The sequence below is a fragment of the Haliotis asinina genome, chromosome 2, assembly GCF_037392515.1.
Source record: "Haliotis asinina isolate JCU_RB_2024 chromosome 2, JCU_Hal_asi_v2, whole genome shotgun sequence".
Classification (NCBI taxonomy): domain Eukaryota; kingdom Metazoa; phylum Mollusca; class Gastropoda; order Lepetellida; family Haliotidae; genus Haliotis; species Haliotis asinina.
Genome location: NC_090281.1, coordinates 37,629,795 through 37,652,346, shown reverse-complemented (window position 1 = coordinate 37,652,346; position 22,552 = coordinate 37,629,795). Strand labels below are relative to the sequence as shown.

Genomic DNA, 22,552 nt, shown 5'->3' with positions numbered 1-22,552 from the left:
TTAGATCCACAAACCTTGAAATTTTTAGCACCTTGAAAGCTCTGGGGGTCTTAAACCTCAGTATTTTAGTACCTTGAAAATTTCCTGGTATAAGGTACATAGAGTGACATGTTATATATAGTGACTGATGTGTAATGTAAAGGTTTGATGTGTTGTAAGAGATTGATGAGTTCATAATATACAGAGATTGACATGTTATAGATAGCAGCCAATCTGTGGTACACATATACAGACCTGAATGATATACACACAGATCTATTTTATATACACATCGATAATACAAGAAACACAAAGCCTGACATGTTATACAGATAGACTGATATATACACACAATTCCTTGGGGTGAATGGTTAAGACCACTTCACAATATGACCATGATTAGCCTTCTCTCCAAATACAATATGCCTTACAATAATGAAGCACAAACACAAACAAACTTAACTCCTTCACAGGAGATTCAAGTAAACAGAGCCTGAAGATTAAAACTTGAAACAAAGGCGCCATTTGTTGGCCAATCAGAATTGATTTTGCCACAATCTGTGCAGCTGTATTTGAAGAGGTCAGAGGTGACATGAATGCTTAAACGGGAGTACTCTTTGACAAATTCCAAGACAAACAGCCCCCACACCGTTCCCACCCTCAGTTGTGTGCAAACTGTCATGTCAGTGGGAGGTATTCACATGAATAACCATGAAGAAAACTTCTCACATCCATTACTTTCTTAGAAATCAAAATCTCTTGCTATCTTACAAAATATCATTTCCTCATTTCCAGGTTTAAAGTGTTTTATCACAGATTTAGCAATAAAATATAAAACCACAGCATTTTCATTTTAAGAAAAGCTCTCCTAACATGCTTAATTTACGTAAGTGTGGCTCCTTAAAGTACTCTCAAATAATTAATATTTTAACTCACTGAGCTGAACCAAGAATAAACAATTCTTGTGTATGTCAGACTTAAAAATATATTATTATTTTGTCGGAATGAATAATGATCATAGAGAAATTATCTTATCGAATAAAATTACTTTGTTCTTCCCAAGGGCAATATTTGATAATTATGACATGATGAAAGTCTCAATATCAGAAAGGTGATGCAATCAGGGTCTTAAATGATTACCAAAAATATTCTGAAATATTTACATAACTACCTCTGATCATAAATATCTAATTTAATGCCTCCAGTGCAATTGGACATTTTCAGCAATGCTTTCTCTCCCATCCATCCAAATAACTTCAAGCACTATAATGTTCAAAATCTCATGCATTTCATCTCTGATGAATTCTCTAAATATTTCATGCCACACGGAAAAACAAGGAAACTCTTACAAATTTTGTAAAACACATTAGACTTCACCAAATGCATTCTCATAGTTATTTCTCTGACATACTTTAAATTTCTTACATTTAAAAAGCTTTTGACACTATTGAAACCTTCTGGATAACAACCAGTGTAAATTTAATGTGTTTTTAATCAAAGAAATTTGTTCATGCCTACATCAGCAACAAATTTAGCAGTCAGACATGTAACATAATTTATTATGGTTATACGAGGCAACACAGATTAATTATCACATGATGAGCAGCAATAAGTACAGAACTCTCTTTGACAAAAATGATGACTTTCTAATCTGAAATATGGTTTATCTGTATAGCCACTAAGTGCTTTCACAGAATATTGTAATATGTGTTGTGTTCATTCTGACTGCAGTTTCCCATCAAAGAAAAAGCGGCATCCACAGGGGGCATATCAAGAAAATTAGGCAGCATTGAGACTTCCCATTACTTCACTGAACTTGCAAGTGACATTGGCCAACATTAATGTTTACCCTTTTCCCTTGGTGTTATGTGAGCAAGATTTTGTGGGAAGGGTGATGCTAAATGGGATTGAAAAGCACATTCAAGATTATTGCAAGTGTGAGTGAGTGAGTATCGTTTTACGCTTTCAGCAATATTCCAGCAATATTGCAGCAGGGGAACACCAGAAACAGGCTTCACACGTTGTACCCATGCAGGAATCTAACCCAGATCGTTGGCATGACAAGCAAGCACTTTAACCACTTGGCAACCACAACACCCACTGTTACAAAGAAACGTAAACAGCACAAAACAAAATGCCCCAAAAGCTCCACTCAAACATTGATAACATTGAAATATTTAAAAATTAAATCATACTGAAAAAAGTTTTCTTTCAGAACTACATGTGTTAAACCAACTCACAGAACTCAATGAAAAACAACAATCATGGCAAAGAACTTTACACAAATTGCAAAAGTCTCACGCCCTTCAATTTTGCATTTTTCCATTTCGGTAAGAATCTCCAGCATGTTAACACATTACGAATGTGTGGAATCCATCCAACACAGCATCCCTGGACACAGCACATCCATGTAGAGCAGAAAGTGTTGGGACGACCCCCGCATGAGTCAACAGGTTATGAAGCTTAGTAAGTGCAACATACCTTGACGATGTGTCAAGGTAATACAAAACATTCACCACTTTTTCAAACTCATCTTATTTTTACACTCTTTCTTTAATTTAATATAGCAACTTGTGTTCTAAACCTGTGAGAGAAAATAAGCTGTTTGACAGTTATTGGGAAACAAATGAGAAACAAATATTTCGAAATATGTTGTTTTTTGACTTGGCTTGAAAAATCATACATTGAAATGCCAACAACAAATATACATCAACACTATTTGTCCAGTTTCTTTAATTTACTTACATTCTAAGTCATGAGAGAAAAATGCCATTTAACAGTCATTTGGCACCAAATAAGAAAACAAAATATTGAATATATACTGAGGGAAACAATAAGAAAACACATTAAAGTACAAGTGTTCCTTTATTCTTTTCCAGGTTTCTTCACAAGCTTTGTATAACACTGTGGATGAGAATATGAGAATAAATAAACACTGCAATGAAGCTGTGTTCCCTTATTTGTTTCTTTCAGTATTTGTTGCTTTTACAGCTTTCTTTAAGAATATCCTTAAAAAGACCGTTCCAAATTATCCACAAGAACAAATCAAAAGGTGACACAGAAAAGAAAATAATTTGTGGATCACTAAAACTCAATGGTGACACCAGATGTTCTAGATATTCTCACTGACTGTGTTTTTGACAACTTGGATTGATCCAGTTTTTTTTTTACTAATCCAGTTACAGATATATCACTGAGATAACAAGAATGGACAGGTCACTTTGTATCCATGGAATCAAACTGAGAACCAAGACCTTGTGAGCAATCACTTTCAGCACTCAGCCAACCTGCCACTACAATAGCAGAAGTACCTTGACCAGGATATAGTGACAGTAGTTCCACATCTAAATAACATTGTCCTGAGGCCCGTTTCACAAAGCCCTCTTACCAGTCCGACCTTGTAAAGCAGGTTGTAGACCACCTCTTACTTTTTTATCCCGCTTCACAAAGACCTTGTATATTTGCACTGTGTCATTAAGGGCCCCAAATTTAGGACCCCGACTGACCTGTCGTAAATGCTTTAGGAGGTCGTAAACACTACTAGTACAAAGATGGCGTCAACGACTATGGTACAGCAAGTGATTAAAACACGCTAACTAATAAAGCCTGAGAAATCCTGAGATCATGATTCACAGCATTATTTGGTGTACAGTATAATTTCAAATGTGAAAATGGGATAGTTACTCTGATTATTTAATTCAAAAGTAACATGCTAACGATCACTGATATCAGTTTTTCATGTTATTACCGCTGATATATCTGAAACGCAGCCGATGAACCTAGAACCGGTTGGGATGCTTTCGAAACTATACTCACATGAACATCTAAGTGGAAATATTCCATAGTCATCTGTGACAAGTGCAAATTACCGATACACGTTGACATGATATTACATCTGGTCTTTGCCACCAATACCAACAGTCTAGATAAAATAAAGCGAAACATACTGGGGGTGAAACCAAAGACTGCACTAGTCTGAAATGTAAACAAATAAAAATTCCTACTTTACATTGTGTAGCACTTTATAAACAAATTCCGATATCCAACCGGCTCTCCATTCTTTGAATGGCTCAATACCTATATGCATAGAAAGAGTATCATAGCAGGAAAGAGGAAATTAAAAACAGATACAATTCAAAGATTTGATACTTCGTAATTGTCCAAATTTCCCTGCAGCTTGATGCCATAAAAGAAGCTAAATCACGCAGAACAACGGTAATTATCAGTGTTTCTGGCTTCTTCTCTTACTTACAATGAAAATGATGAAAACACATAACAACACACAGATAGTCAGAGTCATTCTGATTACTTACATATGATATTCATTCTCAAACGATCCCTGAATCAAGGGGAGAGTCCTTGCAAAATCCTGTGTACCCTTGTCAGCGAAGGTGCCATTTTGTAAGAAATCGGTCATCGGTCGTGATATCATACTTCAACTTTGTTGTACATATTAAGCCATTTCTTTTAGGTGAAGGTCAGATGGACAAGAGTAAACAAAAGAGTTTCCGATAACATTTTCAGTAAGTACTATGAAGTATATTTAGCGTATGGTCCAGATAGTTTTTCATTAAAACAATTTTGGTATCTACCTTTAGCCTTGTTCAATGTCACATCCAACGTGGATATTGGGTATACATTTTCATTCTTTGAAAGTTTTTGATTGATTGAATAAAAGTTACGAAAGAAGCTGACACATTGAGAGTAGCAGACAATATTTAAACCTTTACACAAGTGTTAGTAGAACCAACAATAGTCATAATGGCAACATGTACTTTAGTTCCTCTGATGTACAATATTCAATACACTGGGACACATATATTGCAGTTTTATATGAACAGGTTAATGGACAGCGATTAATTCAAACCTTATACATAAACTGATAATATTAATGGAAATTATTCATACATTTTATCTTGTAATTTTCAATGGAATTTAGTGAGAGAATCCAATTATTACGATAAGATAACCCCCTTTACCTCCACTTAAAAACATGACATTTGCATTGTCACTGAAACTATTAGTGTTCCCTCTAGGCACATTTAGGAGGGTGAAGCACCCTGCCTTTTGACTTTGGCACCCTGCCCTTTTTATTTTGCGCCCTGCCCTTTTTCGCCTCAATCACAGTCATTTACTACGACTAGTGTGTATTCTCCAGATTTGAAATGCTTTTTCAAATTCTAATCGTAAAATACAAACTGAGAAGAGTAAAAACAAACTTTAGAATTGAAATTATAAGACAATTTGACTTCTTATACATTTTGTTGTTTTTTCAATAAACCTCACCAACATGCCCTTTGAGGTTATGAAGTACCCTTTTCCATGAATTTACCCTGCCCTTTCTGAACCCTAGGGGGAACACTAACTGTGTTTCTATTTTGAAATACTTTGGGAACAACATAATTTCACATCTACATTAAACTATCATTAAAGTACCACCCCCTCATGAATCAAGTGATCTTTATGTGCAATAGTACATACAATTTATGTCCCACCAATAAACATTACTACGAATGTCAAGTAATGACCGAATCTGAAATGCCTTTAAAACTATGGCTATTTCAACCAAACATTAACTGTAAAAGATACGTCAAAGTATGGATCAAAAAAATATCATAGAAAATATGTAACATAGAGTTTCATGTGTGTTTTTGTTGGAGGTGAACATAGACGAGGTTATAGCAACACAATGTTGGCAGTCCGCTTTAACATTCTCACACACAGAGCAGAAACCTCCCAGCTAAACACCAGAGCCATGTTCAGCTTTAAAGGGCCTTAATCCTATCAAAGCCACTCTGCTCATTTATCACCTAATATTGAAAACATATCTCTTACACCAACAAAAGGTTACAGTCACAGTAGTCACAGGCTCATATCTACATTGTGTTGGGAAAATATGTTCATATTATTTTTTACAACAGATGATTCATTGTGCAATAATGTCTTCTTACTTACCCCTCCCCATGAGGATTGCAGGAGAAACAGTTTGGATGATTAATGACAGTCCCATTGTGGAGATTCCTGGGTGAATATGTGTCAGCAAAATATGATTGTCTTCCTCAGGGAAAAAGCTCCCTAGTTTTTGTCTTCCCATGTTGATTCCAGGGATAGGTCTTAGAAACGCCAGGTCTCTAAGGAGTGAACAGGTCTTGCATACAAACAAATGATTGTCTTCCCTTTTTGATCATGGGGAAGAACAGATCCAAATAAAACTACAATTATCTTCTAATGTGGATTGACTGGATTGTCTTCCTGTATATTTTCCAGATCAGAACAGATCTCGGACATCCCATAAGTAACATCGCAAGAAGATCCCAGAATAGGTTAAAGACCATCCTCGATATCTCCCGGGGTATACGTTCCGATAAATCTCCACTATACCATGGACGCATCTACGACTCTGCTAGATAAATTTATTACCTCCCTTGACTGTCTTTTGATCCAGTCAGGTGTCTACGCTGGGACGTTGAGCGAACCAATCACAACTCACTTTCATTTTTTGAATTATCTAACCGATTGTACTCGGCAACAGAAACCATGCAGAGGTTCTCTGGAAGAGGTAGAAGGCGTTCTTGCATATGTTGTTTTAAAGTTTCGGACCTGTCAATTTGTTTGTATGATTTCCCTAAAATCTTAGACGCACTGCGAGCAAACCTTCGCAGTTGCGACCGCTACCTTTGTTGACACTGGCAAGCTCGGTTATAACGGCGGCCTAGCTGATTGGCTACTGTGAGAAGGCGGAACAGCAAAGGGAGGTAATAAATTTATCGGGCAGAGCCGTAGATGCGTCCAGGGCATAGTGGAGACTTATCGGAACGTATACCCTGGAGATATCGAGGATGGTTAAAGACATGCAATGATTGTCTTCCCTTGTAGATCTTGGGGCAAGATAGGTCCAGCGGATCTTATAACTGACTTTCTAAATGGATTGGCTTGATTGTCTACCAGTTTGGATTCTGAGGTAGAATAGGTCTCATGAGAATCCTATAATTGACTTCCCATGTGAATTCTTGGGCAGAATAGGTCTCAAGCATCCCCAACATCCAATGACTGTCTTCTTCTTTGGACACCACTGCAGTAAGGGTCCCAGACATCCAATGATTGATTACCAGTGTGGAATCCAGGGCAGAAAAGATGATCAGAGCTTTCAGATTGTCTTCCTGTATGGATTTCAAGCAGAATACCCAATATCTCCCAGTGAAGGCACCTCAGATTTTGTCGGAAGGTGGGCACATTTGCATAGTATCCTTGGACATGATCCACTTTCTCTCAGTTCATCTAACTGTAAAATGGGTGCCCATGAGGATGTGCTGGCAATGCAAGTGTTTAGTTCATAGCACATAACAGGCAGCATGGCTGTATACTCCCCAGGGAGTTGAACAAGTTTTAGAAAGTATGATAGTGTTCTATGACCGGGTATAGTAATGTACGTAGTGCCTTGAGCAGGCAATGTGCCTGGATATGAGTGCCATATAAGCACACCATTACCGCTATTGTTTCATGACTGTCTTCTAAGTATATACTGTGGCAGAATAGATCCTAAGTACTCATTATTGACATTTGGAATGGATAATGAAGTAGAACAGATTGTTCTACTATATGACTGTCTTCCCACAAATTTCAGGTCAGAATTGAACCCCCAAATCCCATTATTTGACCTTTTGTGTTAAATCCAGGGCAAAATAGCAGCCTTCATGTGCTTCAATTTAAAACAAAACGTTGTTTCATCAGATCACTAAACTCTTTTCTACAAAAGATTCAACAATACCACTGCAAAAAGTTCTGAACTGCAACAAATTATCATCATGTATATTTACTTCCCTAAGTACTGATCTTGACCTTTACATGTCAGCAGTTTCTATTTCTTTCTACATCAACCTTGATAACTTCAATTTTATTCCCATTTCTGAAACAGCTTACCATATCACTCATCTTGCTAATTTTCAAAATGCAATGTCTCCCTATTCAAACAGGGCTTGAACAGTATGCCTCCCTCTTTGAAATACAAAAAAAAAAAATAAATTTTCAAATTGGCCATCTCTAGTAACCTCATACTTTAAGTTAAGACAGGGAGCAAATTTGACGTATCTCATAAGCTGACCCTCTCCTCTTGGTGCAGAATCAAATCTCTGCCACTTGGGAGATTCCTCGTATGAAGTGCTTATGTTACGGATTTGTAACATTTGTTTGAAGGAGATAATCTTCAATGTAGCATGTTTAACACCCGAGAGGTTGCTGGTGGAGGGCAAAATAAATAGACAGTTTTTCAAGCAAGACAAGGTATCCCTGCACAGCTTTAGTTGTTGTGACCCAGGCCACTACCTTGCTGTAATGTATGTGGGAAACTGGGTGGGACTCAAACACGTTAGGACAAATTAGGAAACTTGATGTCATCTTGCATATAACCAGTGAGTCTGTTGACATGACAGAACATGAAATATGGATCATGTGAAGTATCATATTGAGTATGTTCTTGTCTGTGTTGTGTGACACTGCGCTCAGAAATATTCCAGTTTACTGATGACACCATATTAACAGACAATACAGTGTAAGTATCCATATCAGGTATCCTGTCACCAAACCTGATCACACAATCCCCCATGTACAAATCAATATGACATGAATACAATACGCCATTTAGAAAGGAATCAAAAGTAACTAATGTTATGTCTGAGTATGGTTATGTAGTGATTGAGTGACTTTAGTTTCATGCCGCACTCAGCAATATTCTAGCTATATGGTGGCAGTCTGTAAATAAGTCTGGACCAGAAAATCCATTGATCACAAGCATGAACATCGATCTGCACGACTGGGAACGGATGACATGTGTCAAACAAGTCAGCGAGCCTGACCACCCGATCCCGTTAGTTGCTTCTCATGACAAGCATAGTCGCATTTGTGGCAAGCATGGTTTGCTGAAGGTCTATTCTACCCCCGGACCTTCATGGGTTGTATGGTTATATAAGGTATAATGAATGGTTGGTTGGTTGGTTGTTAAATGCCACACTCAGCTATATTCCAGCTATGTGGTGGCAGTCTGTACATAATTGAGTTTGACCTGACAATCCACTGATCAACAGCATGAGCATCAGTCTACAAAACAAGGAATTACATGTCAGTGATACTGAACATCTGACCTGAGATGTCACCTCTTATGACAAGCATGGGTTACTAAAGATCAATTCTTCATGGGTTAATTTATAACTTATAAGTTGTTTACAAAACATACTTGTCTGACAGGCTGGCAGTATCAGCTAAGCCGCTTACACCCCTAGATGAATCTGATCCACCTGAGAACTGTTTGTACATTCAACTAATACTGTAAAGTATTATGTCAGATGTTTCAAGAAGCCTCTGACAAACTAGAAATCATAAAACCTCAATGCATATTGGCCTGTGAGAAAAAGTTTCAGCCTCACTAAAACATTACTGAAGTCTTTCACTTTCATGCCCTACAAGATCAGTAAAAAGAACATAAACTGTGTATATTTCAGTAATAAATAATAAGGAAATGCAAATCAGACTCAAACGTCTCCCTGTGAATGATGGAACAATTTTGACCAGGAGTGTCCTTAAAGATGTGAAGTGTTCATCTTCCATCTCTTTTACTTCCTGTAGTCAACCTGACCTTCCAAGTCCTCAGGTCATTGCTAGGACATAGCTCCAATATTGATTGAAATTTAACTTTAAACATAAAAGATTGCTTCATATAATCATAAAATCTATAACAAAGAAAGAAAATATATTTGTGATGTTCTAAAAACTATAAAACCAATTGGTTTTTACGTAAATGATCCAAAATACTTCAAAGAGTGTATGCCTGATGATTGCTGAACAAAACAATAGCAGGCATTTACAAAAAGTATTCCCTGTGAGTGAACATGGCTCTGATAGCCTTTATAACAACATACAAGAAACATCATGGTGGGGGACAATAGAAATGTGCTTCATCAATTGAGCAGATGTAAAGAATGGAACTCTGGGCTTTGGGAAGACTGCCAACACTTTAACCAGAATGCTACCCCACCACACTAAGACACTGATCATTAATTTTCTTCTTAATGAAAGTTTTTTCAAGTTAAAAACAAGCAATTTCCTAAAATGGTTCACCCTAAAAGGCTGGCCTGGATTTATTACAGCATTTCATCAGGTCAGCGAAGTAATGAAATTCCGAATCAAGTTGTCATATATTCTTTTGTCTGCCCATCACGCAGTGGCTATATCACCATGGTCAAGCCCTGATCAATTCCATTCAGACTGACCTCTTTGTTTGGTAACCTGAATATGACAAGCCTTGACGGACATTCGTTGATTGCAAAGAAAAGACAACTTGAAATGAAGGTCAAAACCCAATCATGTGTCAAACTGTTTCAGTCAATAGCCCACTGAAGATGAAGAAGTAGAAGAAGGAAGCACACACAATGATGAATAGAACTTCTAGCTGTGGTCATTTTTAATCATCGGACACCAGTGGACGAAACAGTGATATTCCAATATATCATGACAATGTCAGTATCGTATATTGAATCACAGCTAAATGGACAGGCTTTCGGAAAAGGATGATTTATGGGCTACATACAATGACCATTGATTACACCTTTGTTTGTAAACTGAACAAGACTGTCTCGTCCATGATGCTAATCTGGATAATAGCATAATATGTAAACAGAATCAAAGTCTTACTGACAGCTATAGACCACAGCAAACAACAGCTGCTGTTCTTGTCATAAACATTGCATTTGTCTTGTGATTTTAGAGGCCATTGCTGAAGTAGAAGAATAGCTGCAAAGATCCAAGATTTTGTTTACAAATTAGACAAACTTTGTTTTCACTGTACAGATACTATGTAAAAATGTAATTTTTATTATTAATATCATTTTAAGTTGTTTTTTTTAATATCTGACAACCTTGAGTGAAAAAGGATATATTCATCTATTTCACACAAAAATATCAAGTGTTTCCCACAAAAATAGCATTGATGACATCACATCAGCGATTACAAATCTGCGAATTTTGTATGGGTTCTCAACGATGAGCCATAATTTTCCCTATGCACTGCAAGGAAGTGTTGTGGTTACATGGCTTCCTATCTATATATTGCCGAACATGAGCAGGCAATTGATCTTACTGAATTGTCAGTTGATAATTTTTGATATAAATGATTTTGCATCTGAAGTGGTATTAATAATCACAGGTAAATAACACTGATGTTTGTTTGCTTTTTTTTTACTTCTGGATTTCCATTGTTAATAAAACTGCTCCCGGCTTCCTTGGCATCAACTCTTCCGAAACTGTCTGTACACACACTCCAGTCTTGCACATTCTCCCCTGATATAGCACAAGCAATGCAATCGTTGAAATCACCAGAAAATCAAATTCAGCTGAATTAGGGATACTACATCAGCATTACTTATTCATGCTCATAATAATTGGTTTGAGTGACGATATTTTTGACAGAGGCAGCTGTAGTTCTTTAAAGCAAATACACTTTAACTGAATGTATTTGTTATATGCATATCTGGTAAAGTCACACTATTCTATGGTCAAGCTAAATGACAACAGCCTGAAAATACTCAGAGCTTGACTTGACAAACCAGTGAGTAACATCATCAGCATCGAAACATGCACATCAAAGTCAGGAAGTGAGACAACCCCTGTTGTTAATCACTTCTCATGATGATGAGAAGCTGAAGACAAATCCAAATCCCCATTCATCACTGATGTATTATAATCATTGTCAACAGCAGTGACTAATTATCTGTAAAGCCATCCTAAGGAGGTAAAGGTCACAAAAGACACTTCAGACTATCCAGGTCAAGTTGCCATATTTAACTTAAAGAAACTTCATCACATCAGAACAAACCAATCCAACGTGGACATGCATTAAGTTCACACAGAAGTCATCTTTCAACACAATGACAAGAAGCACTGATTATTGAGGACTATAACAGTGTCCTCTCAAAATAAACATTTTTAAAATAATTCTTCTCAGTGACCCTTGAGTTTAATAGATTTCTCATGTCTGATTCTTTACTTCACTTGAAATGAGAACAAATGTGGACTGGAGTAAATTCTTTATCAGGAATGTATGGGCTCTGAGAAAGTTGCCTGAGACAAGACAACAATATTATGGTACTAGTTTCATCACAACTCTTATTTTTGATAAATACTGAAAAGTGGATGGTCAACATACACAACACCCTTCTCAAAGCCTCTCCAATATAACAATGCTTAATTTAAAATGGCTAACTGGCAAAGTTAGTGAGTGAGTGAGTAAGTATGTATGTTTTTATGCCACTTTTAGCAAATATTCCAATGATATCTCAGCAGGGGAGACCAGAAGTGTGGTGAATAACTGAAAGGGTAAGACATATTTATAGATGGTATTTAATTTTATTATGATGTCACATTTCAGTAGAGACTGTTGAACCGTTACTAAGCAGGAGTGAAGTAGACAACAGTTGAGAGTTCCATACAGCCATACAGACTATCAACAGCCAGAATGTCCTGGAGAAGCACACACCACCCTGCAACAACCTCATCTCAACCATTGTGAACAGTAGACTATGGTGATTACAAACCTTCAGAACTGCTATTGTTAGCATGTAATAACTGCAATTAGATATCAGTGTGTAAAACTGAAGACAGAGTTTGTTATAACTGCCAGTTCATTTGAAACATTCTTGACATAAACATAATTTAATGTACTTTGATGCATTACTTTACTATTGCTTAACAATTGTATACCCATTTATGCCAAATCATCACATCATTCAAGAATCCAAAGTTGTCATCAACGAAAGTATTTTGCCACTAAATGCTTCTTTAACATATCGTTATTAACAGTTTACAAAACACAGTAGAGGATAAAGAGTTCAACATCATATTCATGCATACCTAAAATATACCAAAGCATCATATCATTACTCAATGACTTACTAAGAAATTCTGGAGGAATGGATTTCATCCTAGTTCTTCTCACTACAGAAACTCATAGCCTGAGTCAAGCTACAGTCTGGAAAGATATGATTATCAAAGTACCCTGATCCACCATTTACAAGAGACTATGGAGGATTTTTCATTTTTGATACCACTGTAGTATCACACACCAGGGAAAGAACGATCAGGTAAACTGGTATGACAAATGCCACTGTTACTGTTTATGACAAATATGCACTACTAAAATCATTCCTTGCATTGCCAGCATACATCAAGCTGTACATCCTAACAGAACACTCTTCTGGATTTACACCCCTGCCTGAAACTAGTCCGTACACACAATACGCGAAATCCAGTTGTAAATGTTGCCATTTTCAGAACAATATGTTCAATGAGGCAGCAACCACAGCGGAATATTACCTCGTATAAACCGTCGAAACTAATGAGAATCATGCAGAGAAATTAATTTCTCTTGCTCTTTTATGTAACCCCACACGCTTGTGATGTAGCTGTATCCAATCAATAATCTCTACACAAAATCCTCTCTTAATAAAGTGGCACACGCCAAAATAAAACACACTCTAAATAAACATGACAAATACTAAAGGAAACCTTAATATGTGAAAAGTCGGGTTGCAGAGGCGAGCCAGCTTTGACTGACTGGCTAATTAGAATAACAATGGCAGGAACTGTGGATGGGGGACAATATTGGCAGGACTGGTTGACAGTTGGGATTGATCCTGAAAATCAACTGAAAATCAACATGGTTTAACAAGTACCCGATTCTATTTCCTAATTGTGAATGAATATTGATCTTCTGAAAAATTATCATCTACTAAAGAATATAATCAATCAATGCTTGCATAAATTAATTGATAAACTACACATACCTTACGTCAGGATTTGAACAAATGATTTAGCAGTATGTTGAGTGCGTCCAAAAATCTACATCTGACTGAGTCGTGAAGTTTTGACACATCAAGTAGTTAGTACCATGACCAATATTACAGACCTCTAATTTTTGTCTGTAACAAACACGCTAGACAAATAAAAATGACCACACACTTCATCTTGAAAATAGTCCTGCAAAGGTTCACATTTGAAATGATGAATGTTTTACTATCATCAGTGTGGAAAGCATGGATCCTTAGGGTAAATAAAAAAAGTGAAATATTTCTCAGGCATCGGTACATCACCTATAAAAATTTGTGCCACTGCCATTTAAAAATAAAATTTTGACTTCACCACGTCCCCATCCTCCATTGGTCCACTATTTGAATGAGTGTCTGGAAGAACAAGTGTGACTGAATCTTCAGCTCATTAACACATGCTAAACTTTCCATGCTGTATTTTTCAGAGAAAAACATAAAAATGTGTTCCTCCTCGTCATTTATTTTCTCAAAAATTGGAAATAAATGTCCTACTACCCTCATCACTTTTGAAAAAATTGTGGTAGAGAAACATTTTTTTCTTTTTAAGCAGCCTTACACAAAAGTTCAATCTTGAAAGTAAGCAGTATGTGCTGCTAAAAGAACTGAAATGTACATTGAATAAGAGCATAATCAACAAAGTGCTCTTTCCAACTGTCATTCTGTGAAAACAAAGATATGTAACAATTGATATCTGTAAGAGATATATCATGATATACACAGAAACATGACAAAGTTGGAACTCACAGTTTCTCCAACAGCTGGGACATGGCTTCCGCTCGGAATGGATCCTTTGCATCGAGTTCCCGTATCTGCTTGGCCAATTCCCGTATGTGATAGGCTAGTTTCTTGTACCTGAAACACACAAAAAGTAACATTCAAAACATGGAAGAATAATACTGTGACAAGGGTTACAGAGAATTGATTAGTTTCTGTCACATTATTTATTTAAACCACCAACATGTCATTTTGCTATGATTACACGATGCCATTTAGAAAGTGGTCAAATGCAACATATGCCATATTTGGGATTTCACTTTCTTAGTGAATTACAAATATGAGTATTTTTTTGGTTGAGTCCCAAATATGGCATATGTTGCATGTTATTTTGTTGTTGTTAAACAATATTCCAGTTACATGACTGAAGTCTGTACAGACTTGAGTGTGGACCAGACAATCCACTGACTGAGTATGATGAGAACTGATCTAGAACGCTGTCACATGCTTCAGGCAAATCACCTGACCACATAATGACGTTTCTCACATTTTACAAGGGTTAAAGTAAGTAAGTGAGATGGGTTCTACACCAGTTTTAGCAATATTCCAGCAATATCGTGGCAGGGGACAGACACTGTACCCATGTGAGGAATTGAACCCGGGCGTTCGGCATGATAAGTGAATGCTTTAACCATTAGGCTACCCCACCGCCCCTTTTGAAGCAAAGCTTTAACAGATGCAAATCTTGTCTTTTGTTAGATTTTCCACTGCCACTGGTGCAACTGGTGCAAATCAAACGGGAATGAATCAAGCAAAAATATAGAATGATGGTTGAAGTGTGGCTTTACTGAAACATTCATCCATATCAAACTGGCCTGACAAGACTGGACCAGACAAGCCAATGACTGAAGCATCACCATGGTTTCAAACCATTGGAGCACAATGTAGTCTTCAGCATGACAAGCAATGCGTGTTCAGCACTAGGCTACTCCCCATGACTGACAGACTACACTGCAATGCTTCACCAGTGGAGCCACAGATTTGATCATCAATCAACAATTCTTCCAAAAATATTTCAGGCCAAATGTTCATGTGTAGTTAAAGATATACAATTACCACATGAACATCTCACATGAATATTCAAATCCTTAAATTATTCAAACCCTGCAACATTACTATTCCAATTCATTTAAATCTATTACAGACCTTCAATCTCAACTACAAGAAAACAGTTCAAAAGGGTCACATGAAACAACAGCAACATTCAAACCCTTACAACACCAATCATTTCAAAAACAGAAGATCCCAAAACCCATGATGATCTGAGTTACAACTGGTCTTCAGTCAATGACTGCTTTCAGCAAAACTCCTGCAATACTGTTGAGGTGAACACCAGAAATGGCTTTCACACATTGTACCCAATGCCATGTGGGGAATCAAACTGAGTCTTGGGCATGACGAGCAACTGCTTCAATCACAAGGCTTCAGTACCACCCCAACTGGTCTTCAGAAAGCCAGGTGTCTAACACAACTTGGTCATGCTTGTCATTTTATCCCAAATACACTAATCTATGTTCATAATGTCAGTCACTGGATTGTGTCATCCAGGACTGATTACCCTCAAGCAACAGTAAAATAGTTGGAACATTGTTAAGCAAGCTGACCACAAAAATACACAAATCTTATATATAGTACTACAATGTGCAAGAAAGGGAAAAGTAACACAATACCGATACAAGACACTATCACCTTTCACACTGTAGATTCAGCATCAGTGAACAGTAGAGATGTGGACCTAGTTTTTGGTAAGGCTTAAATGATAATGGCTGCCAGCAACAGAATCATGACTGCCTCCCATCACAGGTACAGCAGCAGCTGTGTCATAACCAACACCATTGCAACGCAACACTGATGAGTCCCTCACAGGTTGGTGAGAACAAGAATGTTCCCATGAACCAGGACACTTGCTATACGTACAGGTTGTTACAGTGAGTGAGAGATGGAGCGAGTCAGTCTTTTTATTCAAAACTTCAATTTCTATCAAGCTCAGGTCAAAATTCAATCAAACTAATATTTAATAGGTATAGTCATTTATATCTACCTATTTTTATACCCTCCAACTTTGTAAGAAAAGCACTGAAAATGCTTCAAATACTTGGCACATAAATATATTTGAGCCTCACGGATTGGTGAGTAAAAAATATTTACAGTCAGATTGGGAATCAGAATGCACCTTACTTTTTGGCCTTATACCAAGCAAGGAAAAAACATCAAATGTTCGCACACAAGGTAATGGGTACAACACACTTGGTGGACGGCGCCACCGTTTGACATGAATCAGGCAGTAAACTATCAGTGGGTGCAGACATTATGTCATTAATCCTCCTATCGCCAACATCTAACTTCTGTTTCATAAATAAAGGTAATATCCTGACCTGTTGTCACTTGTCAGATGTCGACAGCTCTACCATGCATCAGTGGTGTTAAGCAATGATAGGCCTTATTTCCTCAAGTTACTGTGGAGACTGGGACTCAATGCCACTCAACCTGAGCTCATTCAAGAAGTGTACTCCCAGACAGTGTTTGGTTCCCGCCACCTAGACTTGCACATTTCTCCAAGGCATTAATCAATAGTTTATAAGATAATTTGTAGAAAATATAAATATTCCTTTTATCTTGACTTGCCTCTTAAAAGGATAGAATTACCATACATTCATGGTCTTAGTTTTCAGTACAGCCTTGAAGCAAGGAAACCAGCCACCGTACACCATTCAGATAGTTGGTACACACCGTAACCTACATATTACATGTTGTCATGATCACTGGACTGCCTAGAACACGATTTGATTGTTTACGTACAGTTGGAATTTTGCTGATTGCAGCAGTAAACAAGAAACAAGCAAAACATTCCTGAAACATGGAAAATATAATTCCTATGGCAATGAATCGTCACCACATTTCTGAATATTTGGTTACCTTGGTTACCTTGGTCAATATACTGAGCAGTCTTGGGTCTCCCCCAAGTGATTTGCTTTGATCTTACCACCTGTAAGCATCCATTTGTTAGAGTCACTGCTAGTCATGATACCACATTAATATTCAAGAGACAGCCATAGACAGATCTCGATTGTGACCATGTGATTTATTTCCAGTGCACTGTGTGAGTTCGAACCAATATAGTTTATGTTAAGAAAGTTTAGTTTAGAAAGTAACTTATCCCCTATCTTTACTTCTTATATTGAAGAGAAGACAAAGCTGTCATCACAAGTTTGTCAAAGCATTTACTGGCAGTTTGGTATTTGTATACAAGCACTGCCAGGCAAGACAAGGTAAGACATACGGTCAACAACACGTACATAAAAGAGTATAACAAAAATATATGAAATCAGATGCTATACAATTTGGATGCATATAACTGTTGAACTAGCAAAAACAGCAGACTAACGAAATCACACCCATAACTTGTACACAACATTGGCAATTGACATGAAGTCTTACTATTCTTATCATAACAGAGCCGTATTTACTTTATTACTTCCGACACTTACAATGAGCAGCATTATTTGTTTGAATTTCTTATGAAAAGTTGCCAGTCTTCAATGATGTGAGGTTGTGGTTTGCTGCAACCAATCTAGGATGAATGAAACACACCTACAGGAACCGATGCCTCATCATGGAACAATAAGAGATACTAGTCCAAGGCATAAGATAGTCAGTTGGGTATAATGCCACCATAAACAACATTCCAGCAATATCACAGTGGGGAACAACAGAAAGGGGCTTCACACATTCTACCCATGTGTGGAACTGCACACGTTCCTTCAACATGACAAGTGAACACTTTAACCAGCAGGCTACCACACAGCCCCATTAAGGCATAAACAGAACATTTGAACAGACAAGTTGAACAAACTCACATGCCTATGGTAAGACTATATCTATCACATTTGCTTCCTTGTGGGGCAGGACTGAAGTCCAAGAAACTCTCAGGAATCAAGCTGCCAAACATGGTCACCCATCGTCCAATGTTGCTTAACTTCAACTGATTTGTAACCTGAGGCTCTACACAAAAGACCACACACCACCACCTGGTTCTTTTACTACAGAATTCAAAATGTATATGCATACAAAATGACAAGTCACTGTATTTCAAGTTACAGGAACAACAGAGATGTCAATTATTGCCAACAGGTGTTTCAATCATTCTTAATGCAATTAAAAATTTAACCTATTTAACCTATTCAGATTGCGAATCATCCGGACTACTAAATCAATCACTTATAAAACGATGAATAGCAAGCACAAAAATAAATTAAAGACATAGCAAAATTTCTTTCATGGTTGTCTGCGTTCGTTTAACCTTCCTCACTGAATTCATCACATCGATAACTTTACCGAGTGACACCTCATTGCCGATTGTCTCAAAATATGTCACCAGACTTTTCCAGTCGATCTCTTGTAGAATGCCTTGAAAGTCAGAACTATACCTGCATCCATCATTGAATATGAGACATGGTTTGGGTTGGCAAAAAATGCAAGGTCACTTTCGCAAAGTTAGCGAAGCACACTTGTGACTTGCAGTTTTGTCGAAAAGCAAAATCACTTCAAGTCCACATGACCTCATCTGACTGTCAAAGTACTTTAACCAATAGCAAAACAGCTCACTTGTCATCCACGCCTTTGAATTGTTGCGGTATCTCACATAGACAATGTCTAAGTAAAACAACAACCCTTAACTGACATTTCTCAAAAGTTAACGAGTTTATCTCGTCAACTGCATGTCACCGAGTATTTATTGTTCCCACTGATTAAGACCAGTAAAGTAAACTCTGCCAGGAGGTGTTGCTACAGTTCATGAACATGACTTACAGCCTCCAGACTGCAAAACAGTTTATTTAACTGATTGGTTACAGCAACATAGCATCCAGTTCCAGAAAATGAATTTCCAGATTACAGAAGAAAATTAAACACGCATAGATTTGTAACCAGCTGAAGATATCTTGAATTGTTCTAAAGATATCTAGAATTGAACAGAAAATATCATAAATTGAAGATATCTTGAACTGAGATAATTATAGATATCTCCAATAAAACCATGATAATGCGAATTGAATTAAGGATATGTTGAATCATGTTAATGATATCTTAAAAAGAATTTATGATATCTTGAATTAAATTAGATATACCTTTAAATGAATTAAAGATATCTTAAATAGAGAAAATGTATTAGTGGTTTACTGATATCTCAAATTCTTTTAAAGATATCGTGAATCGAATTGAAGATATCTTGAATTGAATTACAGATATCCTGAAATGAATTAAAGATGTCTTGAACAGAAACAATTTCAAAATATCTTCAAATACTTCTGGCTACATATCCATAGATACTTCCAGTTCGGAAAATGGCAGGTGACCATGCATGTACAGCTCATACATGCCGAGAGCCAAGAAGCAGTCCTGTGTTATCAAGACATGATGATGACCGAGAACAACACCTTTATACATACTACTCAGATACGTCGCTATATGGCTGAAATAATGCTGATTCGACATACAAATCACCACAATCCTGTTCAGATTCTCATGGCCAAATACCCACTGTATTTTCTCAAGATATTCTAGATATCTTTCCCATGGGGTTTTGACTGAAAAGTTCATATGGATGTACTTCAAGATAATTTCCTTGTACATACATGTAACTGTCATATTTTTATGACTATGAATTTAGATAATAATACGTCAGTAAATCGTCCAATTCTTTTATCAACGGTAGCGAGCTGGCATGTTCACATGTTGTGCACATGCGCCAAATTTCTTTAGTCCATTTCTGAAGATGTTCTGCATTCGCGTGTCACAAATATTCCCCAAATTTAGATTTCAAATCAGAGCAAACTTAAATCCATGAAAAGCAATTCATTAGTAACCATTACTACAGTCATACAGTATATTTCTTTGGACAAAATTGTTTGTATTATTATGGACTATTATATTTGAACACGTTTATATTTGTTGTCAGCATTCTATGAATATACAGTATTGGAGCATGTACACTACAAGTACAAGTATGAATGACCAAAAACTCTCTGACAGACTCACAGGGTGTTTACATTACAGCATCGCTGACCCCCGTGTGCCAAATCACAGGACAATTTTCTAAAGAGCTGTGCTTGTGAGACAATATTCATACTTCATCTAAATCAAACCTGTTCAAACAATATTATTGGAACTGGGGAGTCCATAAGCATTATCCCCAATATCAGTATGTTTATACCCATCCTCGATATCTCCAGGATCTACGTTCCAAAAAGTCTCCACTATACCCTGGACGCATCTACGGGTCGGACCGATAATTGTATTACCTCCCTTTGCTGACTCCGCTTTCTCACAGTAGCCAATCAGAGTAGTCGCTGTTATAACCGAATTTGCCAGTGTCAGCAAAGGTAGCAGTTGCAACTGCGAAGGTTTGCTCGCCCTGCGACTCACAATTTGGGGAAATCATACATGCAACTTTATAGGTCCGAAACCTTTTTTAAAACATATGCAAGAAATCCATCTAATACTTTCAGAGAACCTACGCATGGTTTGTTTGCCAAGTTTAATCGGTTAGAAAATTTAAAAAGCGAAAGTGAGTTGTGATTGGTTCGCTCAAATTCCCAGCGTAGACACCTGATTGGATAAAAAGCCAGCCAAAGGAGGTAATAAATTTATCGGGCAGAGCCGTAGATGCATCCAGGGTATAGTGGAGACTTTTCGGAACGTATACCCTGGAGATATAGAGGATGGTTTATACCTAGAACAGGAATAAGGTGAGATGTATACTAATCAACATACATACCGAAAAAGACCCTCGGTATCAAGGAGGTTAAGTGTCCTGTGCATTGCGTGACCCATTAACACACCTTTTTGTAATATGATAATATGAATGATATTTTCTTTGGAAGGAAATCTGTAAATTATGACGTGAAAGCAGATAATAATGCTATATATTCAGTGTGATGCTGGGGCAGGGGGTACAAATTCATAAATCCTTTATTGGCATTGTTACAAATTAAACCTGTCATTAGAATACTCATTTCAACATATGAATGACTTAAATACAACTGTTTGACAACAGTGCACAATTCTCTCGCGTAACTAAACCAGTCAGAGGGAACATCAGAGAGGCGGCCTATCTGACATAATGTGAGGTCCGCCTATGTGGGGCACTGTAGAATTCATGCACATTTCTGGGTGTAAACTATCTTGTTTACAGGTTTGTCTACACCCGAACCCCCATCCCCAGCTCAACCCATTTGCTCATGTACTTTCATTTAATCTTGTCACCTGCTTTGCCTAGCTTCCAAGTTACAACTTGTTTTCATTGACAATTCTTTCAAAATCACTTGTTCTCATAATGGTTATAAATCGTTATGTTACAAGCTGTGTCATGCAAAATCCTTTTGGCCATGCTTCAAAACATATCTAACTATGAGTAAGAAGCAGTTTTGATTTTCCAACTTGATGAAAACCAACCATAATCTAACTGATTCTCAAATTTACCTTAATCCGTGATGCCACAATATTAAAAAAAGTAGCAGCGCCTAGGGGCAAACATCTGCAAGTCTGAGAATAAGGTTTGTTTTCACCAAGTTACAAAACCTAACCTACTTTCTACTGGCAGTAAAATAGGTATTTGATTGATGTACTATAGGATTTTGCGTGACATCGCTTATAACCAAACAATTTCACTCTTGGAAGCGAGGTGAGTGTCAGCATCGTTCTACTTACAATATTATTGTCACTAGGATCTTGGAAGCAAGGGAGGGTCTAGCCATCCAATTAAAAATATACCACAGGCTTCCTCCACGCTCGCTTCACAAACAACCTGAGGGGTCAAGTGGAAATTTGTGCACGGTGACACCAACATCTGACCCCTGAGTTGAGGGAAAAGTTGACTTTGAGAAATTAACAAAATTACAAACTTGTTACACATTGTATATATGTGCAGT

General features: G+C 37.2%; 1 protein-coding gene across 1 annotated transcript in view; it reads right to left on the bottom strand.

Moving 5' to 3' along the window:
• LOC137273691 (U3 small nucleolar ribonucleoprotein protein IMP3-like) overlaps positions 1-22,552 on the bottom strand; it is a 95,787-nt gene that overhangs the window by 72,222 nt on the left and 1,013 nt on the right. The window contains exon 2 of the mRNA XM_067806490.1: positions 14,595-14,702. Within this exon, the coding sequence (XP_067662591.1) occupies positions 14,595-14,702 (108 nt within the window). The remainder of the gene's footprint in view (positions 1-14,594; positions 14,703-22,552) is intronic.